A 21265-nucleotide genomic window follows, 5' to 3' on the forward strand; every position below is an offset into this window, starting at 1 on the left:
GCTGTTCCACCATAGAAGCGAGAGGTATGTTTGGCGGTCTACCAACACCAGATTTTGAAGTTGACCCTGTGCCTGTGACCATTGTGATGCTAGACACTGTTGTAAGGGTCGCATGTGTAGTCTTGCGTTTGGGACAATGGCTATGCATGATGACATCATGCCTAGAAGTTTTAGCGCAAATTTTGCTTGTATCTTTTGGTTTGGAAACATAGTACTTATTAGCTTGTGGAATGCCTGCACTCTTTGTGGACTTGGAGTGGCAATTCCTTTTGATGTGTTGATGGTTGCTCCTAGATATTGTTGTGTTTGACACGGTTCTAGGTGTGATTTTGTGTAGTTGATGGAAAACCCCAGTTTGTGAAGGGTTTGTATGACAAAGGTGGTGTCGTTTGCGCATTTTTTTACTGTGTTGGTTTTGATTAGCCAGTCGTCTAGGTAAGGGAACACATGTATCTGTTGTCTCCTGATGTGTGCTGCTACTACTGCTAGACATTTTGTGAACACTCTTGGTGCAGTTGTTATTCCGAATGGCAACACCTTGAATTGGTAATGTATTCCTTTGAATACAAACCGTAGGTACTTTCTGTGAGAAGGGTGTATTGGTATATGAAAGTACGCATCCTTTAGGTCTAATGTGGTCATGTAATCTTGCTGTTTGAGCAGTGGAATGATGTCTTGTAGTGTGACCATGTGAAAATGGTCCGATATGATGTAGGTATTTAGTGTCCTGAGATCTAATATTGGTCTCAATGTTTCGTCTCTTTTTGGAATTAGAAAGTACAGGGAGTAAACTCCTGTGTTTTTTTGTTGTACTGGTACTAATTCTATTGCATCCTTTTGCAGTAGTGCTTGAACTTCTAGTCCTAAAAGTTCTAAATGATGTTGTGACATTTTGCGTGTTTTGGGGGGGATGTTCGGTGGGAAGTTGTGGAATTCTATGCAATAGCCATGTTGGATTATTGCTAATACCCAATTGTCTGTTGTAATCTGTTGCCAAGATTGGTAGAATTGGCTTAGTCTTCCCCCCACTGGTGTTGAGTGAAGGGGTTGCGTGACTTGAAAGTCACTGTTTAGGTGGAGGTGTTTTTGGAGTCTGGAATCTTCCCCTACTCCTTGGGAATTGACCCCCTCGATATCCCCTGAAACCTCCCCTTTGGAAGGAACCCTGATATGGTGTGGTTCTTGATTGTTGGCTGGTGGTGTCTGTGGGTTGGCCACGAAACCCCCCTCTAAATGGAGTTTTTCTGAAAGAGCCTCTGCTCTGCGGGGAGTAGAGTGCGCCCATGGCTTTGGCCGTGTCTGTGTCCTTTTTAAGTTTTTCAATGGCTGTATCCACTTCCGAGCCAAACAGTTGTTTCTCGTTGAAGGGCATATTAAGGACAGCCTGCTGGATTTCAGGTTTGAAGCCTGAAGTGCGTAGCCAAGCGTGTCTCCTTATGGTGACAGCAGTGTTGACTGTTCTTGCTGCAGTATCGGCTGCGTCTAGTGAAGAGCGGATTTGATTGTTTGAGATCGTTTGTCCCTCTTCCACTATTTGCTGCGCCCTTTTTTGGTATTCCTGGGGAAGATGGTCTACGAGAAGTTGCATCTCGTCCCAGTGTGCGCGGTCATATCTGGCCAGCAGCGCTTGTGAATTTGCGATGCGCCACTGGTTGGCTGCCTGTGACGCCACTCTTTTCCCTGCCGCGTCAAATTTTCGGCTTTCTTTGTCCGGAGGTGGGGCGTCGCCAGATGTATGTGAATTTGCTCTTTTGCGAGCTGCCCCTACTACCACAGAGTCGGGTGGTAACTGCGAAGTAATAAACACTGGGTCTGTGGGTGGTGGTTTGTATTTCTTATCCACCCTTGGGGTGATGGCTCTTGATTTTACGGGCTCCTCAAAAATTTGTTTTGCGTGCCGTAACATCCCTGGTAGCATTGGGAGACATTGATATTGGCTATGTGTAGCCGAGAGGGTGTTAAACAAGAAGTCATCCTCTATAGGATCGGAATGCAGTTGGACATTGTGGAAGTCTGCAGCCCTAGCCACCAGTTGCGAGTATGAGGTACTGTCCTCTGGCGGTGACGGCTTTGTGGGGTATGACTCGGGATCATTGTCCGGCACTGGGGTGTCATACAGGTCCCAAGCGTCTTGATCCTGATCGTCATGACTTATGGTAGTTTGCGCTGGTGAGTGCATTTGTGGCGGTGTTTGTGCCGGCGATGCCTGTGGAGGAGAGGGCGGAGGCGTGACTTTTTTAACCACTTTGGCTTGTGGTTGTGTGTCATCCTTTGGAAGTCCGATCCTTCTCTTCCTCATGATTGGGGGAAGGGTTGATATCTTCCCTGTATCTTGCTGGATGCACAGTCTCTTTTGTGTGTAGTCCGATTCTACACTTTGGAGCTCTTGTCCAAATTTGTGCATTTGGCCACTTAGTCCTTGTTCCTCTGAGTAGGATGAAGGTGTGGTATTTTTCGGCGCCGAGAGAGAATCTTTTTTCGGTTTCGGCACCGACAGAATTTTTGTTCCTTTCGGCATGGATTCTCGGTGCCGATGTTTTTCGGTGCCGGTATCTTGTTTTTGTCTCTCGGAGCCGCTTTCTCGGCTCCGAGGTTGCTCCATGGCGGTCCCTCGACCGGAGTCGGGTGTCTTCGCTATGGGCGTGCCCTTTTTCGGCCCCTTCGACGGGTCGCCTGATTTATGGGTCGAGCCATGGCCTGTTGGCAGTGGCGTCCCCTGGGCTTTCGGTTTGTCGATGGATTTACTTTTCGACGTCTTACTCACAGTTTGTTGCTGTTGTTCGACGTCGGAGTCTCCGGATTCTGATTCCGGAACCGAGAATGTTTCCTCTTCGTCGTCGAAACGTTGTTTTGTCGACGTGGACGCCATTTGGTGACGCCTGGCTCTTCGGTCCCGGAGTGTTTTTCTGGACCGGAAGGCTCGACAGGCTTCACAGGTATCCTCCTTGTGCTCGGGGGACAAGCACAAGTTACAGACCAAGTGCTGATCTGTATAAGGATACTTACTGTGACATTTTGGGCAGAAACGAAACGGGGTCCGTTCCATCGGCTTCGATGTCGCACGCGGTCGGGCCGACCAGGCCCCGATGGGGGATCGAAACTGCCCCAAAGTCTTCCGATGATCGGTGTCGATGTACCTAACTATCCCGATACCGAACGGAACAATACCGACGCTTTCTTCCGAGATTCTGACTAACTTTCCGAACCGAAACACGGAGCGAAAAGGAATACGTCCGAACCCGACAGCGGAAAAAAACAATCTAAGATGGAGTCGACGCCCATGCGCAATGGAGCCAAAGAGGGAGGAGTCCTTCGGTCCCGTGACCAAAAAGACTTCTTCGAAGAAAAACAACTTGTAATACTCCGAGCCCAACACCAGGCAGCGGACTGTGCCAAACATGTGTATCTGCAGCAACATATGCCATCGAACATTCTCTTTTGCCCACAAAATGCAGGAACAAAAGAACTGGAGTAGCCACATTATATTCCCTCCTGGCCTGTACAGCATATGACATTCCCTTCTGGCCCGTACCACATACAATGACTGGTTTTTAATGAACAGCATCTTGTATTTTCGATCTGAGAATTGCAATGTGATTACAGATACATTGTTCAAACATTTGTACAACACAAACACATCAGCTAGGTGGAGTGTTTTGACACACTCTCTACTGAAACAGAAACAACATTTTTTAAATCTTTTGGTTTACCTCTGGCTGTCTTAAGAACGGTTGCAGTCAAAGTATAATTATGTAATTTATCAAATTGCTGGGAAGGTGTATTTTTCGGGTAACAGGATAACAATGGTTGTATCAATGTAATCTCTTGAAAATAGTGAACTAAGTATTCTTTTGTACTTCTGGGGGTGAAAAAGGCAGCTATGTTCTTAGATATGTTTTGCAAATGTTTCAAACTCTTTGGTAGCCTTTACTTTTCTGTATCAATTGAAAGAGACATCTTTAAAGATTCAGAACAGGCTACACCTCTTTTTTTGTTTCACCTGTACAGTGATTTATGCTCTTTAACGTACAATGAATAAATGGGTTGACTCCATTTAAAAGTAAATTCACATTTTTCTTAGACGTTCATCCAGTCATTACTACTTGAGCTTAGAACAAACTATGCTGGGCTGACGGTACTTACCAACGGCAGATCTGGCGCAGACTCTACTGAATGACTCTCCAACACAAGTAGTTATATATTATGCACTCTTAAAATAAGTTACAACTTTTATTAATATGAAGATGACAATATTTAGATGTCAAGACTAACAACCAAGAAAGGGATGCTGAAAATAACCAGAAGAAAAAAGAACCGCATGACAGACCACACCTCAATTACTGCAAGTCCAAACCTTTAATGAAACAAAGGGACCACAGAAGATCTTGAACACACAAATGCATATGATAAAAGCTTTTATAGTCATCCTTTCTTCCACTAATGCACCACCCTTCATATATTCATTGGATAACTTATATGTGGGCCGCAATTTCCTTTTACTGTAGTCTTTTGACCCTGTGATACTTCTGGTGTATCCAACCATGTTGTTTCCTTAGAAAATGTAGGTTGTGCCAAAATAAAGTTTGCAATGGAAACAAGGACATCTGCCATTAGCGCTTGATCAAAAATACCAAGGGGCTTTATCAAAAAGCCTGAATCTGCCAACAAGCAGAAGAGAACAACAAACTGCAACAACAAATAAAATAGGTCAAAAAATCAACTTTGGCTGCCAATTTTAAAGTAGCATCTTGATACCAAATCCTTGTGTCCACTGATGCCTCTTCTGAGGTTAAGGGCTAACAACAATTGTCTGTGTTGTAGGAGAAGTGATAGAGGTCCTGCTTGACGGCCATGAGGAGCCCAGGAACACCTTGTCTGCCTCCAAGTTGTGATGAAAACACCACGGTGGGGATGGTGCTGTTTGAAATTGGGTATGGAGAAGGAATGGTTCGAATAAGATAGGTGTCCTGAAGGCTCCAAATCCTTGTATAGCAATCTTGACCGACTGAGAGGGGAGAAAAAAGTGAGTCAAAGATTAGATTATTTTTTTATCATCTTCATTAATCACTTTTTTAATATAAGTTTCTACTACTGGCACAACAATCATTAATCCTAGATAATGAAACCAATAATTTCAGACATCTACAGAGTACACGAAAAGCAAGCTGTCAATGTTAATAGACTCAGTAACAAATTTAACTAACAGTTCCTATTCTGTGTATGAGAAAACTGTACTTCACTCAGTGCCTCTCTAAATGTTAATAAAATGTAAATTACGCACTTGTATAGCACACTACTCACCCGTTAGGGTCTCAAGGCGCTGTACGCATACCGCTGTGGAACCCCTCCTGGCTTTTCCCTGTGAGGCACCCACTCCTGGGCAACCCCCAGGGTGAAGCCAGGCATCCAAGCGCTGTCAGGGCCGTTGTGGAGATTAAGCAACCTAATGCCCAAAGTTACAGAGTGGGACCCATGAATTAGATTAGGCACCGAGGCGAGAATTATCTGGTCCAAGGGAATTGAGCCCAAGACCCGCTGAGGCGGGAATTGAACCCTGGTCCCGGGCCAGATCTCTGCATCAGGGTCTGCCGCTCTAACCATTGTGCCACACTTCTCTAAAGGAAGATAATGCAGAATGAAAAAATGTGATAATGTCTCAACAGAAGCATCATCACACCTACAAAGGTATGTAGTCTCAAATGAATAAAGCACCCACATTTATGGTCACAGAGGCTAGTGGGAGAACTTGCAGTCTAAATATCGTATATAACTTTGTCAGCACAAATTTAATCCAGATACTCCTTACAATTCTGCCACATGTCAGTTTGCTTAATGAGTTCTGGTGGGCGGAGAAAACCTCTTCATAAATAATAAACCTCTGCTTTCCCAAATAGTTCTCTTTGAGGATCCCTTCTTTCTTGGTTGTAGTCAATTGAACCAATACTACTTCCAAGCTACAATTACTGGGCTGAAGGTACTGGGGCATTCTGCAAATACAGGCTGCTCAGCTCTGGGACACAGGATGAAAGTCCCTTAAAACTTGGCTTTTACCATAAATCAAACAGACACCATGAACAGAAAATCAACCTGCACCATTAGGTCCTCGTGTCAATTCACTATTGACAAAATCAAATTAACTAGGTTGGTAATCTCATATACTGAAACCAACACTGCCAAGAGTCCCTGTATATTTGAAAAACTTAATGAACCTGAGTGCAAAAGATGTATTAGGTGAGCAAAAACCTTACATGGAGCAACAAAAAGTTTAGACATGCTATAAGGTTTGCATTATTAAGGGTTAATTATTTTCTCAGTCGGCATCATGACACACCCTAGCACAGCAGGATCAAACATCTTATAAAGTTACTTTCTGCCTTCTACACTAGCTCACAGTTTGACTGGCTCCAAAAAGGTAGCCCAAATGATTTCAACCGGCGAAGTGCCAACAGTTCAGTAAAAGGTGGTTCTCAAACAGCAGACCCAGTGAACCTGTCCCTGTCTCTGGCATAAAAACAAATCTCTTTTTCAGCATCTGAAGGACCTGAGAACCAGAGCAGCTGGCACTAATTACAATCTATTCACTGGAAGGAACACTTTTTGGGGTTTTACCACCAATCAAGAATTTATCTGGAGTGCATGGACCCAGTATCATTAACATATATTCAGTAGAATGTATACCAGTAATGTATTTTATCTGTGGGTGCAACGTTTGCACGAAATTCAAAGAGCATGGATTCCATCCTTGACACACTGTAGGAAGTTGGCTCTGTATGTGCTATTTCAAAGTAAGGAATAGCATGCACAGAGTCCAAGGGTTCCCCTTAGAGGTAAAATAGTGGTAAAAAGAGATAATACTAATGCTCTATTTTGTGGTAGTGCGGTCGAGCAGTAGGCTTATCCAAGGAGTAGTGTTAAGCATTTGTTGTACATACACATAGACAATAAATGAGGTACACACACTCAGAGACAAATCCAGCCAATAGGTTTTGTTATAGAAAAATATCTTTTCTTAGTTTATTTTAAGAACCACAGGTTCAAATTTAACATGTAATATCTTGTTTGAAAGGTATTGCAGGTAAGTACATTAGGAACTTTTAATCATTTCAATTGCATGTATACTTTTCCAGTTATTGACAAATAGCTACTTTAAAAGTGAACAATTAGTGCAATTTTCACAGTTCCTGGGGGAGGTAAGTTTTTGTTAGTTTTACCAGGTAAGTAAGACACTTACAGGGTTCAGTTCTTGGTCCAAGGTAGCCCACCGTTGGGGGTTCAGAGCAACCCCAAAGTCACCACACCAGCAGCTCAGGGCCGGTCAGGTGCAGAGTTCAAAGTGGTGCCCAAAACGCATAGGCTAGAATGGAGAGAAGGGGGTGCCCCGGTTCCGGTCTGCTTGCAGGTAAGTACCCGCGTCTTCGGAGGGCAGACCAGGGGGGTTTTGTAGGGCACCGGGGGGGACACAAGCCCACACAGAAATTTCACCCTCAGCAGCGCGGGGGCGGCCGGGTGCAGTGTAGAAACAAGCGTCGGGTTCGCAATGTTAGTCTATGAGAGATCAACGGATCTCTTCAGCGCTGCAGGCAGGCAAGGGGGGGCTTCCTCGGGGAAACCTCCACTTGGGCAAGGGAGAGGGACTCCTGGGGGTCACTTCTCCAGTGAAAGTCCGGTCCTTCAGGTCCTGGGGGCTGCGGGTGCAGGGTCTTTTCCAGGCGTCGGGGCTTAGGTTTCAGAGAGTCGCGGTCAGGGGAAGCCTCGGGATTCCCTCTGCAGGCGGCGCTGTGGGGGCTCAGGGGGGACAGGTTTTGGTACTCACAGTCGTAGAGTAGTCCGGGGGTCCTCCCTGAGGTGTTGGTTCTCCACCAGCCGAGTCGGGGTCGCCGGGTGCAGTGTTGCAAGTCTCACGCTTCTTGCGGGGAGCTTGCATTGTTCTTTCAAGGCTGCTGGAAACAAAGTTGCAGCCCTTCTTGGAGCAGGTCCGCTGTCCTCGGGAGTTTCTTGTCTTTTCGAAGCAGGGGCAGTCCTCAGAGGATGTCGAGGTCGCTGGTCCCTTTGGAAGGCGTCGCTGGAGCAGGATCTTTGGAAGGCAGGAGACAGGCTGGTGAGTTTCTGGAGCCAAGGCAGTTGTCGTCTTCTGGTCTTCCTCTGCAGGGGTTTTTCAGCTAGGCAGTCCTTCTTCTTGTAGTTGCAGGAATCTAATTTTCTAGGGTTCAGGGTAGCCCTTAAATACTAAATTTAAGGGCGTGTTTAGGTCTGGGGGGTTAGTAGCCAATGGCTACTAGCCCTGGGGGTGGGTACACCCTCTTTGTGCCTCCTCCCAAGGGGAGGGGGTCACATCCCTAATCCTATTGGGGGAATCCTCCATCTGCAAGATGGAGGATTTCTAAAAGTTAGAGTCACTTCAGCTCAGGACACCTTAGGGGCTGTCCTGACTGGCCAGTGACTCCTCCTTGTTGCTTTCTTTGTTCCCTCCAGCCTTGCCGCCAAAAGTGGGGGCCGTGGCCGGAGGGGGCGGGCAACTCCACTAAGCTGGAGTGCCCTGCTGGGCTGTGACAAAGGGGTGAGCCTTTGAGGCTCACCGCCAGGTGTCACAGCTCCTGCCTGGGGGAGGTGTTAGCATCTCCACCCAGTGCAGGCTTTGTTACTGGCCTCAGAGTGACAAAGGCACTCTCCCCATGGGGCCAGCAACATGTCTCTGGTGTGGCAGGCTGCTGGAACTAGTCAGCCTACACAGACAGTCGGTTAAGTTTCAGGGGGCACCTCTAAGGTGCCCTCTGGGGTGTATTTTGCAATAAAATGTACACTGGCATCAGTGTGCATTTATTGTGCTGAGAAGTTTGATACCAAACTTCCCAGTTTTCAGTGTAGCCATTATGGTGCTGTGGAGTTCGTGTTTGACAGACTCCCAGACCATATACTCTTATGGCTACCCTGCACTTACAATGTCTAAGGTTTTGTTTAGACACTGTAGGGGTACCATGCTCATGCACTGGTACCCTCACCTATGGTATAGTGCACCCTGCCTTAGGGCTGTAAGGCCTGCTAGAGGGGTGTCTTACCTATACTGCATAGGCAGTGAGAGGCTGGCATGGCACCCTGAGGGGAGTGCCATGTCGACTTACTCGTTTTGTCCTCACTAGCACACACAAGCTGGCAAGCAGTGTGTCTGTGCTGAGTGAGAGGTCTCCAGGGTGGCATAAGACATGCTGCAGCCCTTAGAGACCTTCCTTGGCATCAGGGCCCTTGGTACCAGAAGTACCAGTTACAAGGGACTTATCTGGATGCCAGGGTCTGCCAATTGTGGATATAATGGTACATTTTAGGTGAAAGAACACTGGTGCTGGGGCCTGGTTAGCAGGGTCTCAGCACACTTCTCAGTCAAGTCAGCATCAGTATCAGGCAAAAAGTGGGGGGTAACTGCGACAGGGAGCCATTTCTTTACACACACTGTCACCCACAAAGGCAGATTTAGTATGGGATCAAGAACCTAAACACAACTGTAATTACAGATCTGTAAATACACATTTAGAATGGATTCATGAATCTAAACTCAGCTGCAAGACTGGTTCACTCTGCATTATCCCCATATTTAGAATCATACAGTAAACCTTGTAGAACTACACCAGTCATAGTTTATGCAACATTACGAGCATCATAGTAAAAACTGTTCTCAGCTAAGGCAAGCAACGAGCCTAGAAACCAGTGGAAGGCTGAAAAAGCTGATAAGTAGCCCTTAACAGTGCCCAAGGCAAGCTCTTGCAAGGCTAGGGACAAAACAAACAGCAAAACGTCAGACAACATTTCAGACAACTTTGCCTGTGAAGGGTCAGTTGGTCAGGTGCCGCCCCAATCTAAAAATTTGCCCCAATAGCTGGCATATACTGATTTATTTGCAGGACCTTGGGATGCAGGTTGATGGAAGTCAAGTGCCGCTGCTCAATCTCCATGCATGGAGATGCAAAGTGTACAGGCTGGGGTGAAACAGCCTGCCCTGCTGCTGCAATAGAAGATCCTCCTAAATTGGCAGGTTGATCGGAAGACAGATGCTCATACCCAGGAGGTACTGGTACCATACTCTTGTAGCCCAATCTGGAGCCACTAGCATGACTGACGCCCGGTCATTCCTGATCTTCGCCAGAACTCAGGGCAAAAGAAGTAGTGGCTGGAAGGCATAAAGGAGTCCTGAGCTCCACTCTACACAGAAGGCACCTCTGAGCGAGAGCTGCTTTGGACAGTCTAGGGCTCAGAAGTGCTGACATTGCACGTTATCTGCAGTGGTGAAAAGATCAGGTCCACGTTGCCCCCAACTGCTGGTAGATGGCCTAAGCCAATTTCATGATCTGCTTGTTGCCAGCAGCTGTTTTTTCTTCCACCCTAGCATTTAAAGATCCCACGGCGGTCCACACACTTGCAGTGGCACCAGGCCTCCTGGCACAGGATCAAGGACCGTACTCCTCCCTGCTTGTTGCAGTACTACACGTTAATAATGTCATCCATGAGCACCTGCTTTCCTTGATGGGGGCAGGAAGGTCTTCAGTGCTAAGTGAATCACCCTCAACTCCAACAAGTTGATGTGGAATCGAATCTCTGTCGGAGACCAAAGTCCTTTGATTGCCACTTCTTCCAAGTGGCCTCCCCAATCCAGTAGTGATGCATCCATGACCACAGTTAAGTCTGGGTGGGGTGACCTATTCACTGTCCAATGGTCACCACTGCAGAGATTTTACAATCTTCTCTGAAATCTTGATAGAATCCAATGGATTTTCCTGATGTTGAGACCGAAAAGGTTTCAGGTCCCACTGCAAGGCCTGAATGTGTCATCTTGAATACGGCACTAGTTCTGCAGGAGGCCAACAACTGCAGCAGCTGCAGAGGCATCTGCACTGAGATTCAGGACAGAGGCTGAAACATTGGGATCATGGTGCAAATGGCCTAAACCCTTCATTCCAGAGGAAAGGCACGAACACCTGCCATAACTAGAATGGCGCAGATGAAAAGGAGCATTGTAACTGAGGATAACAGCTTTCTCCACTAAAACTGTTCCATGTATTCACGGTGATGTGAAGGTTTGCAGAACTTCCTTGGTGGACCCACAGCATCTACTGAAGGCTATGAGTGTATTCTTTATGTTGGAGTTACGCTATTTGGGTTCTGATTTTTGGATGGGCAAGTGAAGCACATCTTCTTTGCTACTGTTATTTGGCACAGGTGGCACCTCAAGTTTGTGGAACTGACCGCCTGTGAACAGGAATCCATCAAGCTGTGTAGGTTGGTGTTGGGTTAAGCATATAGCTTTTATATCCCTTGCGCTGAGGTCTTTTATGTCATTGGCCAAGATGTGTGGGAACCTGGGAGTACTTAGTCTTCAGAACTCCTTGTTGATGGGACAAATTATTATAGTCTTCTCCCACTCAGCAGTTTTTTGTAAAGCACTTCAAAACTGCAATCATTGGTGTTATTTACATCTATTAGCTTGGATGGATGAGGGAAGGCTGCATCACAGCAGCGTACTATGACTAGTATTTTGTTATGTTTCAGCAGGCGCTGTGATAGAGCTACCACTGGCCTATTTTCAACATGGCCCACAGGGGTCTGTGATTTGTCTGCTATTAGATGACTGTGCAATCTAGCTTTTCTAGCGAGCGGGGGTTCTGGATGCTGCACAAAGGTTTACGTATATTGTGGAGAAGTGTATGACGAATAAGCTGTGCTTCATTACTACATACCTACACGGAACTGATCATTCGGAATTATAATGGGAAATGAACTTAAGTATTACATTAGAGTCTTTTCTTTCTTTTCGGTTGAAACGGTTTACATGGATCCCCTACAGAAGTGGAAATAATTAATGTATTTTCCTGTTAGCGACAATCTAAGGACAGAGAATTGATGATGAGTAGCTTAATAATGAGTTCTACATGTACCAAGTAGATTTGTAAGATCTAGTGCTGAGAAGTAAAATCCTGCTATTCAAATAAAATAGCAGGATTTTATCTTTGACTTAATCTATGAACTTAAGTTGAAAGCAACCCTTATTACCCCCACACAAACTCGGCTCTCACAGATACTGCCTGGCACATATCCATGGATAGGATATGCATTGGAAGTGTCTGTAACTGGTTCTACAGCAGCACAAGTCCAACTGTAGCAGCATACTCACAGGTGCTGCTGCAACCAGCTTAAAGATCAGCAGTGGCCCCCAGCAGGCACTCTAGTCCTGTACAGGAGTAGGGAAAACTGCAATCAGAATGACAGAAAACAGACAAGTAGGTAAGCTGCAAAACACAAACAGGGGCAGAGCGCTATCCACAGGAGGGAGCTGAAAGAGGTTGGAAGACTACAGGGAGAATGTGAAAGAATGAAATGAATCGATATGGCCTGGACAACAAGACAGAAGCAAAACAGAGCTCAGAAACACAGAGGCTGTCTGGAATGTGGGGCCTGGAATCGAGCATTAAAATAGATGGAGTTATTTCGCTGGGAAGCAGCCAGAATAGAGACTTACAAGTATATCAGGAAATTGTATCCTGTTGGGAGATAAGGCTACAGGGAATCAGAAGTAGACACAGCCTTCTGGGAGTGCTGTTTCATAAGACGCAAGCAGATGCAGGAGAGTGGAAGGAGGCAGGTACTGCGAACCCTGAAAAAGGTATGCATGAAAAACCAACTAATGCTAAATCTGGAACCAATAGAGATATAACCTTTACTGATATTTGGTAACAGTGGTGCAAGCACATTTCTAGAGCTGTACATCATCTCAAAGGGGAGGCTTGGGGTGTTCTCAAGTATAGGAATAGTTCATGCACTGAGCTTGGTCTTATAGTCAGGGTTTGATATATGTTAACACATTGCTGTGCTTGGCTTTAGAAATGGGACAAGTTTTCACTAAGCCCAGTGCTCCTGAAAAAGCTGCACTGAGAAGCAGAAATGTTGCTTTATATCATCTGAGTAAAGTGCTGGCACAGACTCAGTCCTCAGACAGTGGTCATGCTAGGTTACATCTACAGAAGTGATGCAGGAGGCACAGCACTGGTGTGAGTCACTACTGAAGCAATGTTATAACATGAGCAGGAGTACTTTGATTGATAGAGTGCTCCAATCGGCACACTGGCAGGGGAACAGGAACACAGTCTGACAAATGTGAACTGGGGAGAAGTATAACTCCTAGTCTGATTTTGTGTAAGGATATTACAGGTGGATTTAATATGGACACTAGGGCGTGTGAGCGGGACTGATCTGAAATGAATCAGAAGAGAAAAGCACAGCAGCTGAAGTGCAACACAAACTTAAACCTGGAATTCACCTGAGCCCACACCTCCCTCAATCCTTCCCTTGGACCCCAGCAGCTGCTGCCACTATCTTGTACTTAATTTCAGGATCAATGTTGAGTGTCACCAATGAAGTTGAAGGAACTAATGTGGTCCACTGCGCCTACACTGAGACCTACCAGGTGGGTAATGGTATGCTTTTGTACTATTTACTTTTTAATGGCATAGCCATTTGATCTCCAATGGAGTGATTGTAACCACATGCTATGAGGCACTCTTAAATTCCATTAACTAGTCCTTATCTCTTTCATTATCCCTCTCCACCCATGTCAGTCTTTCTACTTTAACCACCTACATTCGCTCCGCTTCTCATCATTGGCAGAGGGTAAAACTTCACTGCATGATGTAACCTGTGTCAGTCTATCTAGCTTTAGAAAAGGACGTAATATAACTCCTATTTCCCACAAACCTGACATGTCTGGTCCCAACAAGCACTGTGTTGGTGTCGTAGAGGCCAGTAGCTGTTACTGTAATAATCTTTAGTATCAATTCATACACACTGCTCTGGTTTCCTCTGTAAACCATATTGACAGCTCTTGGCAATAACAGTTTCTATTAAATCTTTGGTAAACTATGCCCCTCTGAACACTACAAAGACCACCTACCAGAGCAGCCTTTAATCTTACATGTCAGACAGAAAGTGAGTAATTAATCCCACCTCAACCTGAGCTTGAATAAGAGCTAGACTGACCATTCTTTTTCGTTTGCTTGGCCCAGGGTCGATTGGTCTGCAGGTCAAAGAGATCTTGTATGTTAGTCACACACAGCAATATCTCAGTGGACCTTGGGACACAGCTCTATGTGGCTCCACTGCACCTCCTCATCCGCATGCATTTCAGGATAACAACAGCAAAACGCTGATTAATACTGTCAGTAGCCCCATGCAAATAACGACACGCCGACTGGTGATGAAGGGGGGGGGGAGCTCCTCCTTGTTTGAGGTCTCCTCCCACTATGGCAAGGCTTTGCACACTGGTAGGTGAACACATAACTGAGCGGTTCAGCTGTGTAATGAGTACCCACAGGTTTGCCTACACTGCTGGTCAACATCTGGATGCCCTCTATGGCCTTTAATCTAAGAAAACTGCAAAAGCACAAAGTCAATGAGTTTTGTATCTCTATAACAACTGTATTCATTTGAAATGCTAATTGAAAAGAAAATTGAATGTTTTGTTGAAAATGGCAAAAAATCGATTGGTGTCCACTAAGACAATTCCGAATATTGACTGATGCACACAAACTTGACTGCAATCTTAATACAGTGAAACACAACAGTCAGCATATATAGTGAAACAGAATTAGCACAGTATTAGTCATAAAGAGTTAACACATTAAAAAAGTTAACAAAGCAAGTGATACAGGTCTAACTATGCAGTATCTTTTCTATGAACTAGCACGCTCATATACCAAATAAGAATAAAATGAACACCTGTTAGGAGCAGTCCTTTCTCTTCACAGACATGCAAAGGCAGGCTGGCGTATTCATTGTGATTACCCTCATACTGCTTCACACACTTCATAGTTCTCAGATCCCACATCCTTATCTGGAAAGGGTAAGAACACAGACCAGTGTCACTTGTCTTTACCGTAAATGCTCACACCTTTTATAACAGCAACATCAAGTTAAAGGATGAAATACACAAATAATTCATGGAGAGTTTGTGTGCCAATGAACACACAAACCCTCCCCCATAGGATAGGATAGGCCATAGGGTCACATGTTATATAAAATCTACGACATCCCCAAAGGTCTGTAACACCTTGTGGTGGCTGGATGTATTAGATGGCAGAATGGCTCTCAGAGTTAATGCTCTTCACTCAATATGCAGATCACGAGTTCAAATCCCAGCAGGATTGACCCCGCCTTCTATCCTTCTGAAACTTGGTAAATGTGCACAGTTTAATTTAAGAGTAACGCATGCCCCTTTTTTGGGTTTAAAAATATGGTCTTAAAAAAGAGAAACATAATCAAGTATCAACTCACTTATTTGGTGCAAGGAATCTATCTCATCTCAGTGATCATGCTCTGATACGAGTCCATACTCAATGCTTCTATCAGTCGTTAGTTCACGAACTAATAACAAATTCTAGAATATAGAACACTCAGGCACCCGTTTCCTCAATCACAAGAAAACCCCTTGCTGCCAGTCGGTGTGCAATAATATATCTCTTCTCATCGCTCTGTATCTAGAACTTTTCTAGGACCACAAAGATGCTTTCAGCACAGCTGGCAAAAACCCTTATTTGGTAAGCTGGAAATGTATTCTCCTTTTTTGTGTCATCCTGGTCAGGTCAGGAAATACCAGCTCTGTTTCATCTAACAGTCAATCCTCCGTTTTGTTGCTGCTGGTGACACCGCCTACCCATGCTGAAGGGTCTTGCTCCCCACATGTCGCTCCTTGGGTCTTTGGATTTCAGATGGGTGAGGCCCATGTACATCAAAGTCTTCTTGCTTATAATTTTTCAGATTCCCTTACTTTTCCATTTGTGGGGCATCCTGGATCCTCAGCCGGGAGAACCTGTCCAGACACTGCCCTTCTCTCTCTTACAAAATCATATTGAGGCAGGGCACTCCCTGAAGCCCTCAAGATATTTCATTGCTTCCTCATGTTCATGTGCCAAGCCCTCGACCTTCAGTATGTGATGGTCAAGACTACACAGGCTAAATGCATTCAGGTCAGCTGGAACTCTGGGGTCAGCTGGTACTCTGAGTTCTACTAGGCCTCCCTCAGTGGAAGAGACCTTCTTGTCTATGCTTGCTATTGTCTATTTCATGTCTTTTAGGAGGTCCAGAATGAGTGCCTTAAGAGGCAGTCAGTGCAAGAGTTGTGCATACCGGAATCATCTTTTTTCCTGCAGGGCATATTGTGTCATCGACTGATAAGAAAACGTTCTTGTCTTGGGTTGTCTTGGGCTCCCTTGGACTTAGGTGCTTTTGGCAGCATCCTGTGCTCGGAGACTGCCAACCCTTCCAGTTTCATATCTTGAAAGCGTGGTGGATGTACCTTCAACACCCACTTGCATAAAAAGGAAAATTCAGCAGTCTTCAGGTGTTAGGGTGGTCCGCAGGGTCAATATAACCCGTACCATCCTCGTACATAACCTCCTTACTTCCTAGATCACCTTTGACCACAGCCAGGGTCCTGTGTTGGCCCCTCAGTCCGCTGGGCTGCTTCCTCAAGGGTTAACAGTGTAGTTGGCAGGCCACCTCCTTAACGCCAAAACATGATGTATGCCCCTTCGGTGACATCCTCCTCAAACATTCTGCTCGCAGTTGCTTCTTTGACACCACTTTCCAGCCTGCAACGCTATCTTGGATATCATTCCTGAGGGAGAGGTGGCTCGTCGTACAATTAATTTCAGGTGCTGGAATGGTGAAAGAGGCATCGGAAACCAGACCATTATATGCCCAACCACTCACGGTTTCTCAAGCAACTACAATATCAGACTCTCACCTGCAATCATGCTCCAAGCCCAGAGCTCCTCTGCGATACGACCAATCAGCAGCCCAGCTAGCTCGGCTCCCCCAACCTGTTATTTTACAGTGATTAGGTACAATAGAAGTGCGTTATGATGGGCTACATGAAAACAAATCTTTCTATTAATTGCCCTGTTTTACTTACCTGTAAAGAGACCAGTTCCTAAAAGAAAAAGTTACTTACATTGGATAACACACTTTCTGGAAGAAAATCTATCTAAGTGCAGATTCCACATCTTAGAATTCTCCCCAGGGGCCAGGCTGGATCCAGAAAAGGTTTTCCCATAGCAGTGCTCCCCCACGCTGCCAGGTGGCCCCACGCAGCTGTTAGTCTACACTGTCCCAGAAGTGACAGAGCAAAGTTGTACACAAGCGCCACCCCTGTGCTCTGGCCTCAGCTTCTTTAACCTTTCTGTACCATGAGGCCCACAGCATGAAGAATTGTTGGTACCAGTGTGCTGAATTCTAACTTTGGACCTTTTTATACATTAAAAAGATGCTGCTCCACAGGAATGGGAGGTGGGGCGGGGGGACTGATTGGAGAATTTAGTAGCGTGAGAAATCTGTCTCAAAGTGTTATCAAAGGTAAGTAAACTGTGGAAGAAAGCTGCTTGGGTCCTCAGCACAAATTTGTCCACACAAAAGGTAGTGTAGGGTGAATGCACTGAAAGTCTGAAGCTCAACCATGCGCTGAGCTGATGAAATCACAATGAGGAAGATAGCCTAAGGTCAGGTCAGGAGATGCAGCGAGCAGCTATGGAATAAACATGAGAAATGATGAGACCTGGTTAGGTCCCACAGTGGCATTACAAATGGTTTAGTAGAAACCGTGTGTTGAACCTTTAGGCGATCTCAACAGGTGATTTAAACAAAGACGGTCTGTCTAGCTAATGTAGAAATGCTGAAAGTGCCGACAAATACCATTAAATGGGGCTCACTGGGAGGCCTTTGCTGGGCCAAAGACAAAACAAACAAAAGGACATCCAACAGCTTTGCTTGTAAGGTAGCGGTCTTGATAAACTCATACAAGGCCACACATTTGTCCAGCATACAGCACAAATGAACTTCGTGGACGGGCGCTGGGAGCAAGTTTGACATCCATCACTGCAAGTGGCAGATGAATCACAATTAGCTGTTGCCACTTAAACTCCACACATGTAGGTGTAGATTGTGCACATTTGTCCTTGCAGGAGGTCCTTGTCAGGTGGCGGCCTGATTGGATGACAGATGCTCATGCTCATAAGGTCCGGGTGCCACACTTTCCTGGCCCCATCAAGAGCCACTAGGATGATTTGGTGCCCGGTCATTCCCGATCTTTTTCAGAACTCAGGACAGGAGGGGTAGAGGCAGAAAGGTGTACATGGAGTCTTGTGTTCCATCCAGGCTGAATGTATTTCCTAATGAATGTTCTTGTGGAAACGTCTACGCATAAAACTCTCAAAACTGCATATTCTCAATGGTGGCAAAAAGATCTAACCAGGGTTCTCCCCACTGTTGGAAGACACCCTGCGCTACCTCAGCATCAGGCGCTACTCTTGATTTGATAGATGCAGCATGCTCAGTTTGTTTGCTCTGGTGTTCAGTGACCCTGCTAGGTGGTTTGTGATCATAAAAATATTCCTGTGCTCCAACAACTTCCAGAGGTGCAGCTCCTCCTGACACAGGATCCAGGTCCCCAATCTGCCCTTTTTGCAGGACCACATGGTGGTGGTGTGGTCCATGAAAACTTACTCCAGCCTTACATTGATGGATGGCAAGAAAGAACTCAAAGCTAGACGAGTGGCCCACAACTTGAGCAGAATAATGTGGAGAAGACCCTCTGCCAGGTACCAGATTTCCCTGATCTCCACCTCCCCTAGCTAACCTACTCAAGCTCTGAAGGGATTTGTCCATTACCAATGACATCAGTTCTGGATGGGAAAGGGAGAGGGGCTTGCCACTGGAACAACTGGATTTGAGTAGCGACCACTGCAGATTTTGAGCTGTTTCCTCCAAGAGCTGGATAGCATTGAAAAGACTGCTGTAGTGTTGGACCCATCGGAAACTCAAATTCCAATGCTAAGCATGCATGTGCCACCTGACATGGCTAATGAGGAGGATGCAGGAGTCTAAGAGGGCAAGGAACCTCAGAGCTTCTCTCCCCATGACCCAGGACCAAGCTTGAAACATCAGAATGATAGCCATAACGTCCTGGACCTATTGCTGTGGAAGGATGCCTTGAAGTCCATGGTATTCAAGAGTGCCCCACTGATAGAAGGCCTTTGCGAAGGAGTCAGATGGCACTTCAGCTCACTGATAGTGAACCCAAATGATGTCAAGAGATCAGTCGTCATTCGGAGGTGGTCCCAGATTAACTGTGGCAAGCTTGCTTTCATGAGCCAGTTGTCGAGGTATGGGAATACTGGTATTTCCTGACCTCCAAAGATGAACAGGGACCATTGGGATCACTTTCATGAACTTCTGAGGAAAGCTTGGAGGCCGAAGGGGAGCATGGCAAACTGCACATGTTCCTTGCCTACCTCGTATCTCATTTAAAGTCTGCAGGACTGCAGGGCAGGTACATGAAAATACGAGTTCTGCAGGTCTAAGGACACCATCCTGTCAACTGACACTTGGCCAGTGTGAGCATTTTGAATTTGCCTTTCGGCAACAACGGATTCAAAGGCCAGAATTGTCCTGAGGCGTTGGTCCTTCTCTGGAGTGAGGAAACAGCAAGAATAACAGATCTGGAACCCTATCAACAGCTACCGTTTGGAGAGGAACAATTGCACCTCCTGCAACAGAATGGACAGGTGTTCATCTCAAATTCACTGTGGTGGTGGGAGGAATAGGGAAGGTGATGAAAGAAAAGTTGGGGCATAGCTATTTTGAACAATCTGTAAAACTCATCTGTCACAGAAGGTGGATCGCCAATGTGGTAGAAAATGTTGAATTCTGTCCTTCATCAGTTGGGTGTATGCCACAAAGGGCAAACTAAAACCTAAATTCTCTTGGACTCTATCTGGAGAAGTGGTTGAAAATGAGTTAGCACTCATTTTACTGGCTGAGGCCAGTAAGAGGCTCTCTCAGCTGGGGTGATTGGTGAAGACATCAGGGCCATTAGGCACCCATGTGATGTTGGGTCACCTGTCTATTCACAGGTGGGCAAGAACAAGGCTTTGGTCAAGTGTCCACCAAATTGTCAGTGAGGGCATTGTTAAAAGGAAGCCAAGGGCTCAGAAGTAGCTGTCCTAGGCTGTAAAATCTGTGTTAGGACATTTGTTTGGTCTCAACGGAGGGTAGGTGCACTTTTAGGTCCCCAGCTGCCCTGAGGTTCACTGCTGCAAATGAAGCACTCTCTCCCTTTAGTGGCCCAAGTGGCGAATCCAGCTCTGTCTCAGGTGAGGTGTCAAGCCCAGTGCCAATTTGTAACCAATTTAAGGCATCATAAGTACAGTGAGGGAAGAGCAAATCATCAATATTGCTATCATCCTCAACATCCTGGGGTGCCCCCGGTCTGGCATGGCATCAGAATCATACCTACAAAGGTAACAGAGCCTCTGCTGGCAGGTGCAACTTTGCAGAGGCATGGGTTTAGAGTCAAGGTGCATGACAACCGGTTGCACTTTTGTGATTCGTAACTGGACATCGCTCACACTTGAGCCAAAGACAGTTCATGGTATGGCACTGGCATCAATATTGGATGCTCTTCAGTGCAGGTAGCATTGGTACCAGCATTAGCACGGGCCTGGTAATGGCCTCCAAGGGGACAGATGGCGCTGAAAATGGACACTCCAACAGTAATCCGACTGGATGTTCTTGTGGTTCCATGACACCCAACGGCACGCAAGAAGGACCCGGACCTGGACCGAAAATTTGGAGCATGGCCTTGAAGACTTCGATCTGCTGCATGGTCAGTGATGGCCTGGGAAACTTAAGGCATTTCGGGACCTGCTGAGGAATTGGGTTAGTAACCGGACACAATATGACATCTTTGCATCTTCTCTTTGGAGTCAAAGTGAGGGTCTGCTTTGCTTTCTTATGCTTGGACTTACTGGAGGGCTATAAGTGCTAACTTGAGCAGTCTTGGGCACTGCCTCAGGATCAGGACCCTGCATCAGGAGTGGGACTTATGCAAAAGCTGCAACAACTTTTTATGTTCTACAAAATACAGGCCCGTCTTCTGGTCTTGGAATACACTTCATTGACGGCGCACAAGCACAGACACCAAAGACACATCCATGCAGGTCTGTGACAAATATCTGCTTCCTAAAATCGTAGCATGGACTGAAACCTGTTCTTTTTGGTAAGGACATCATTCCATAGCACAATGGTGGCACGGTTTTAGAAGTTGTTAAAAAAAAATACAAGGTTTGGGAGTGGAGTTCCAGATCTGCATGAAAAGGGGCAGAAAGAAAGAACTGATGTCAGCGAGCAGGGGTAGCCACTTCCATGGCACTATGGAGTGAGCTTGAAGCTGCAC

General features: G+C 45.9%; 1 protein-coding gene across 4 annotated transcripts in view; it reads right to left on the reverse strand.

The window, feature by feature from the left end:
• Positions 1–4333: 4333 nt before the first annotated feature.
• DCAF4 (DDB1 and CUL4 associated factor 4) overlaps positions 4334–21265 on the reverse strand; it is a 228797-nt gene continuing 211865 nt past the window's right edge. For all 4 annotated transcript variants that reach the window (XM_069208944.1, XM_069208946.1, XM_069208945.1 and 1 more), the window contains 2 exons: positions 14755–14869; positions 4334–5005 (listed from right to left, as the gene is read on the reverse strand). In XM_069208944.1, coding sequence (XP_069065045.1) covers positions 4797–5005; positions 14755–14869 — 324 coding nt within the window. In that variant the 3' untranslated portion in view covers positions 4334–4796. The remainder of the gene's footprint in view (positions 5006–14754; positions 14870–21265) is intronic.

This window comes from Pleurodeles waltl, chromosome 9 (assembly GCF_031143425.1).
Source record: "Pleurodeles waltl isolate 20211129_DDA chromosome 9, aPleWal1.hap1.20221129, whole genome shotgun sequence".
NCBI lineage: Eukaryota > Metazoa > Chordata > Amphibia > Caudata > Salamandridae > Pleurodeles > Pleurodeles waltl.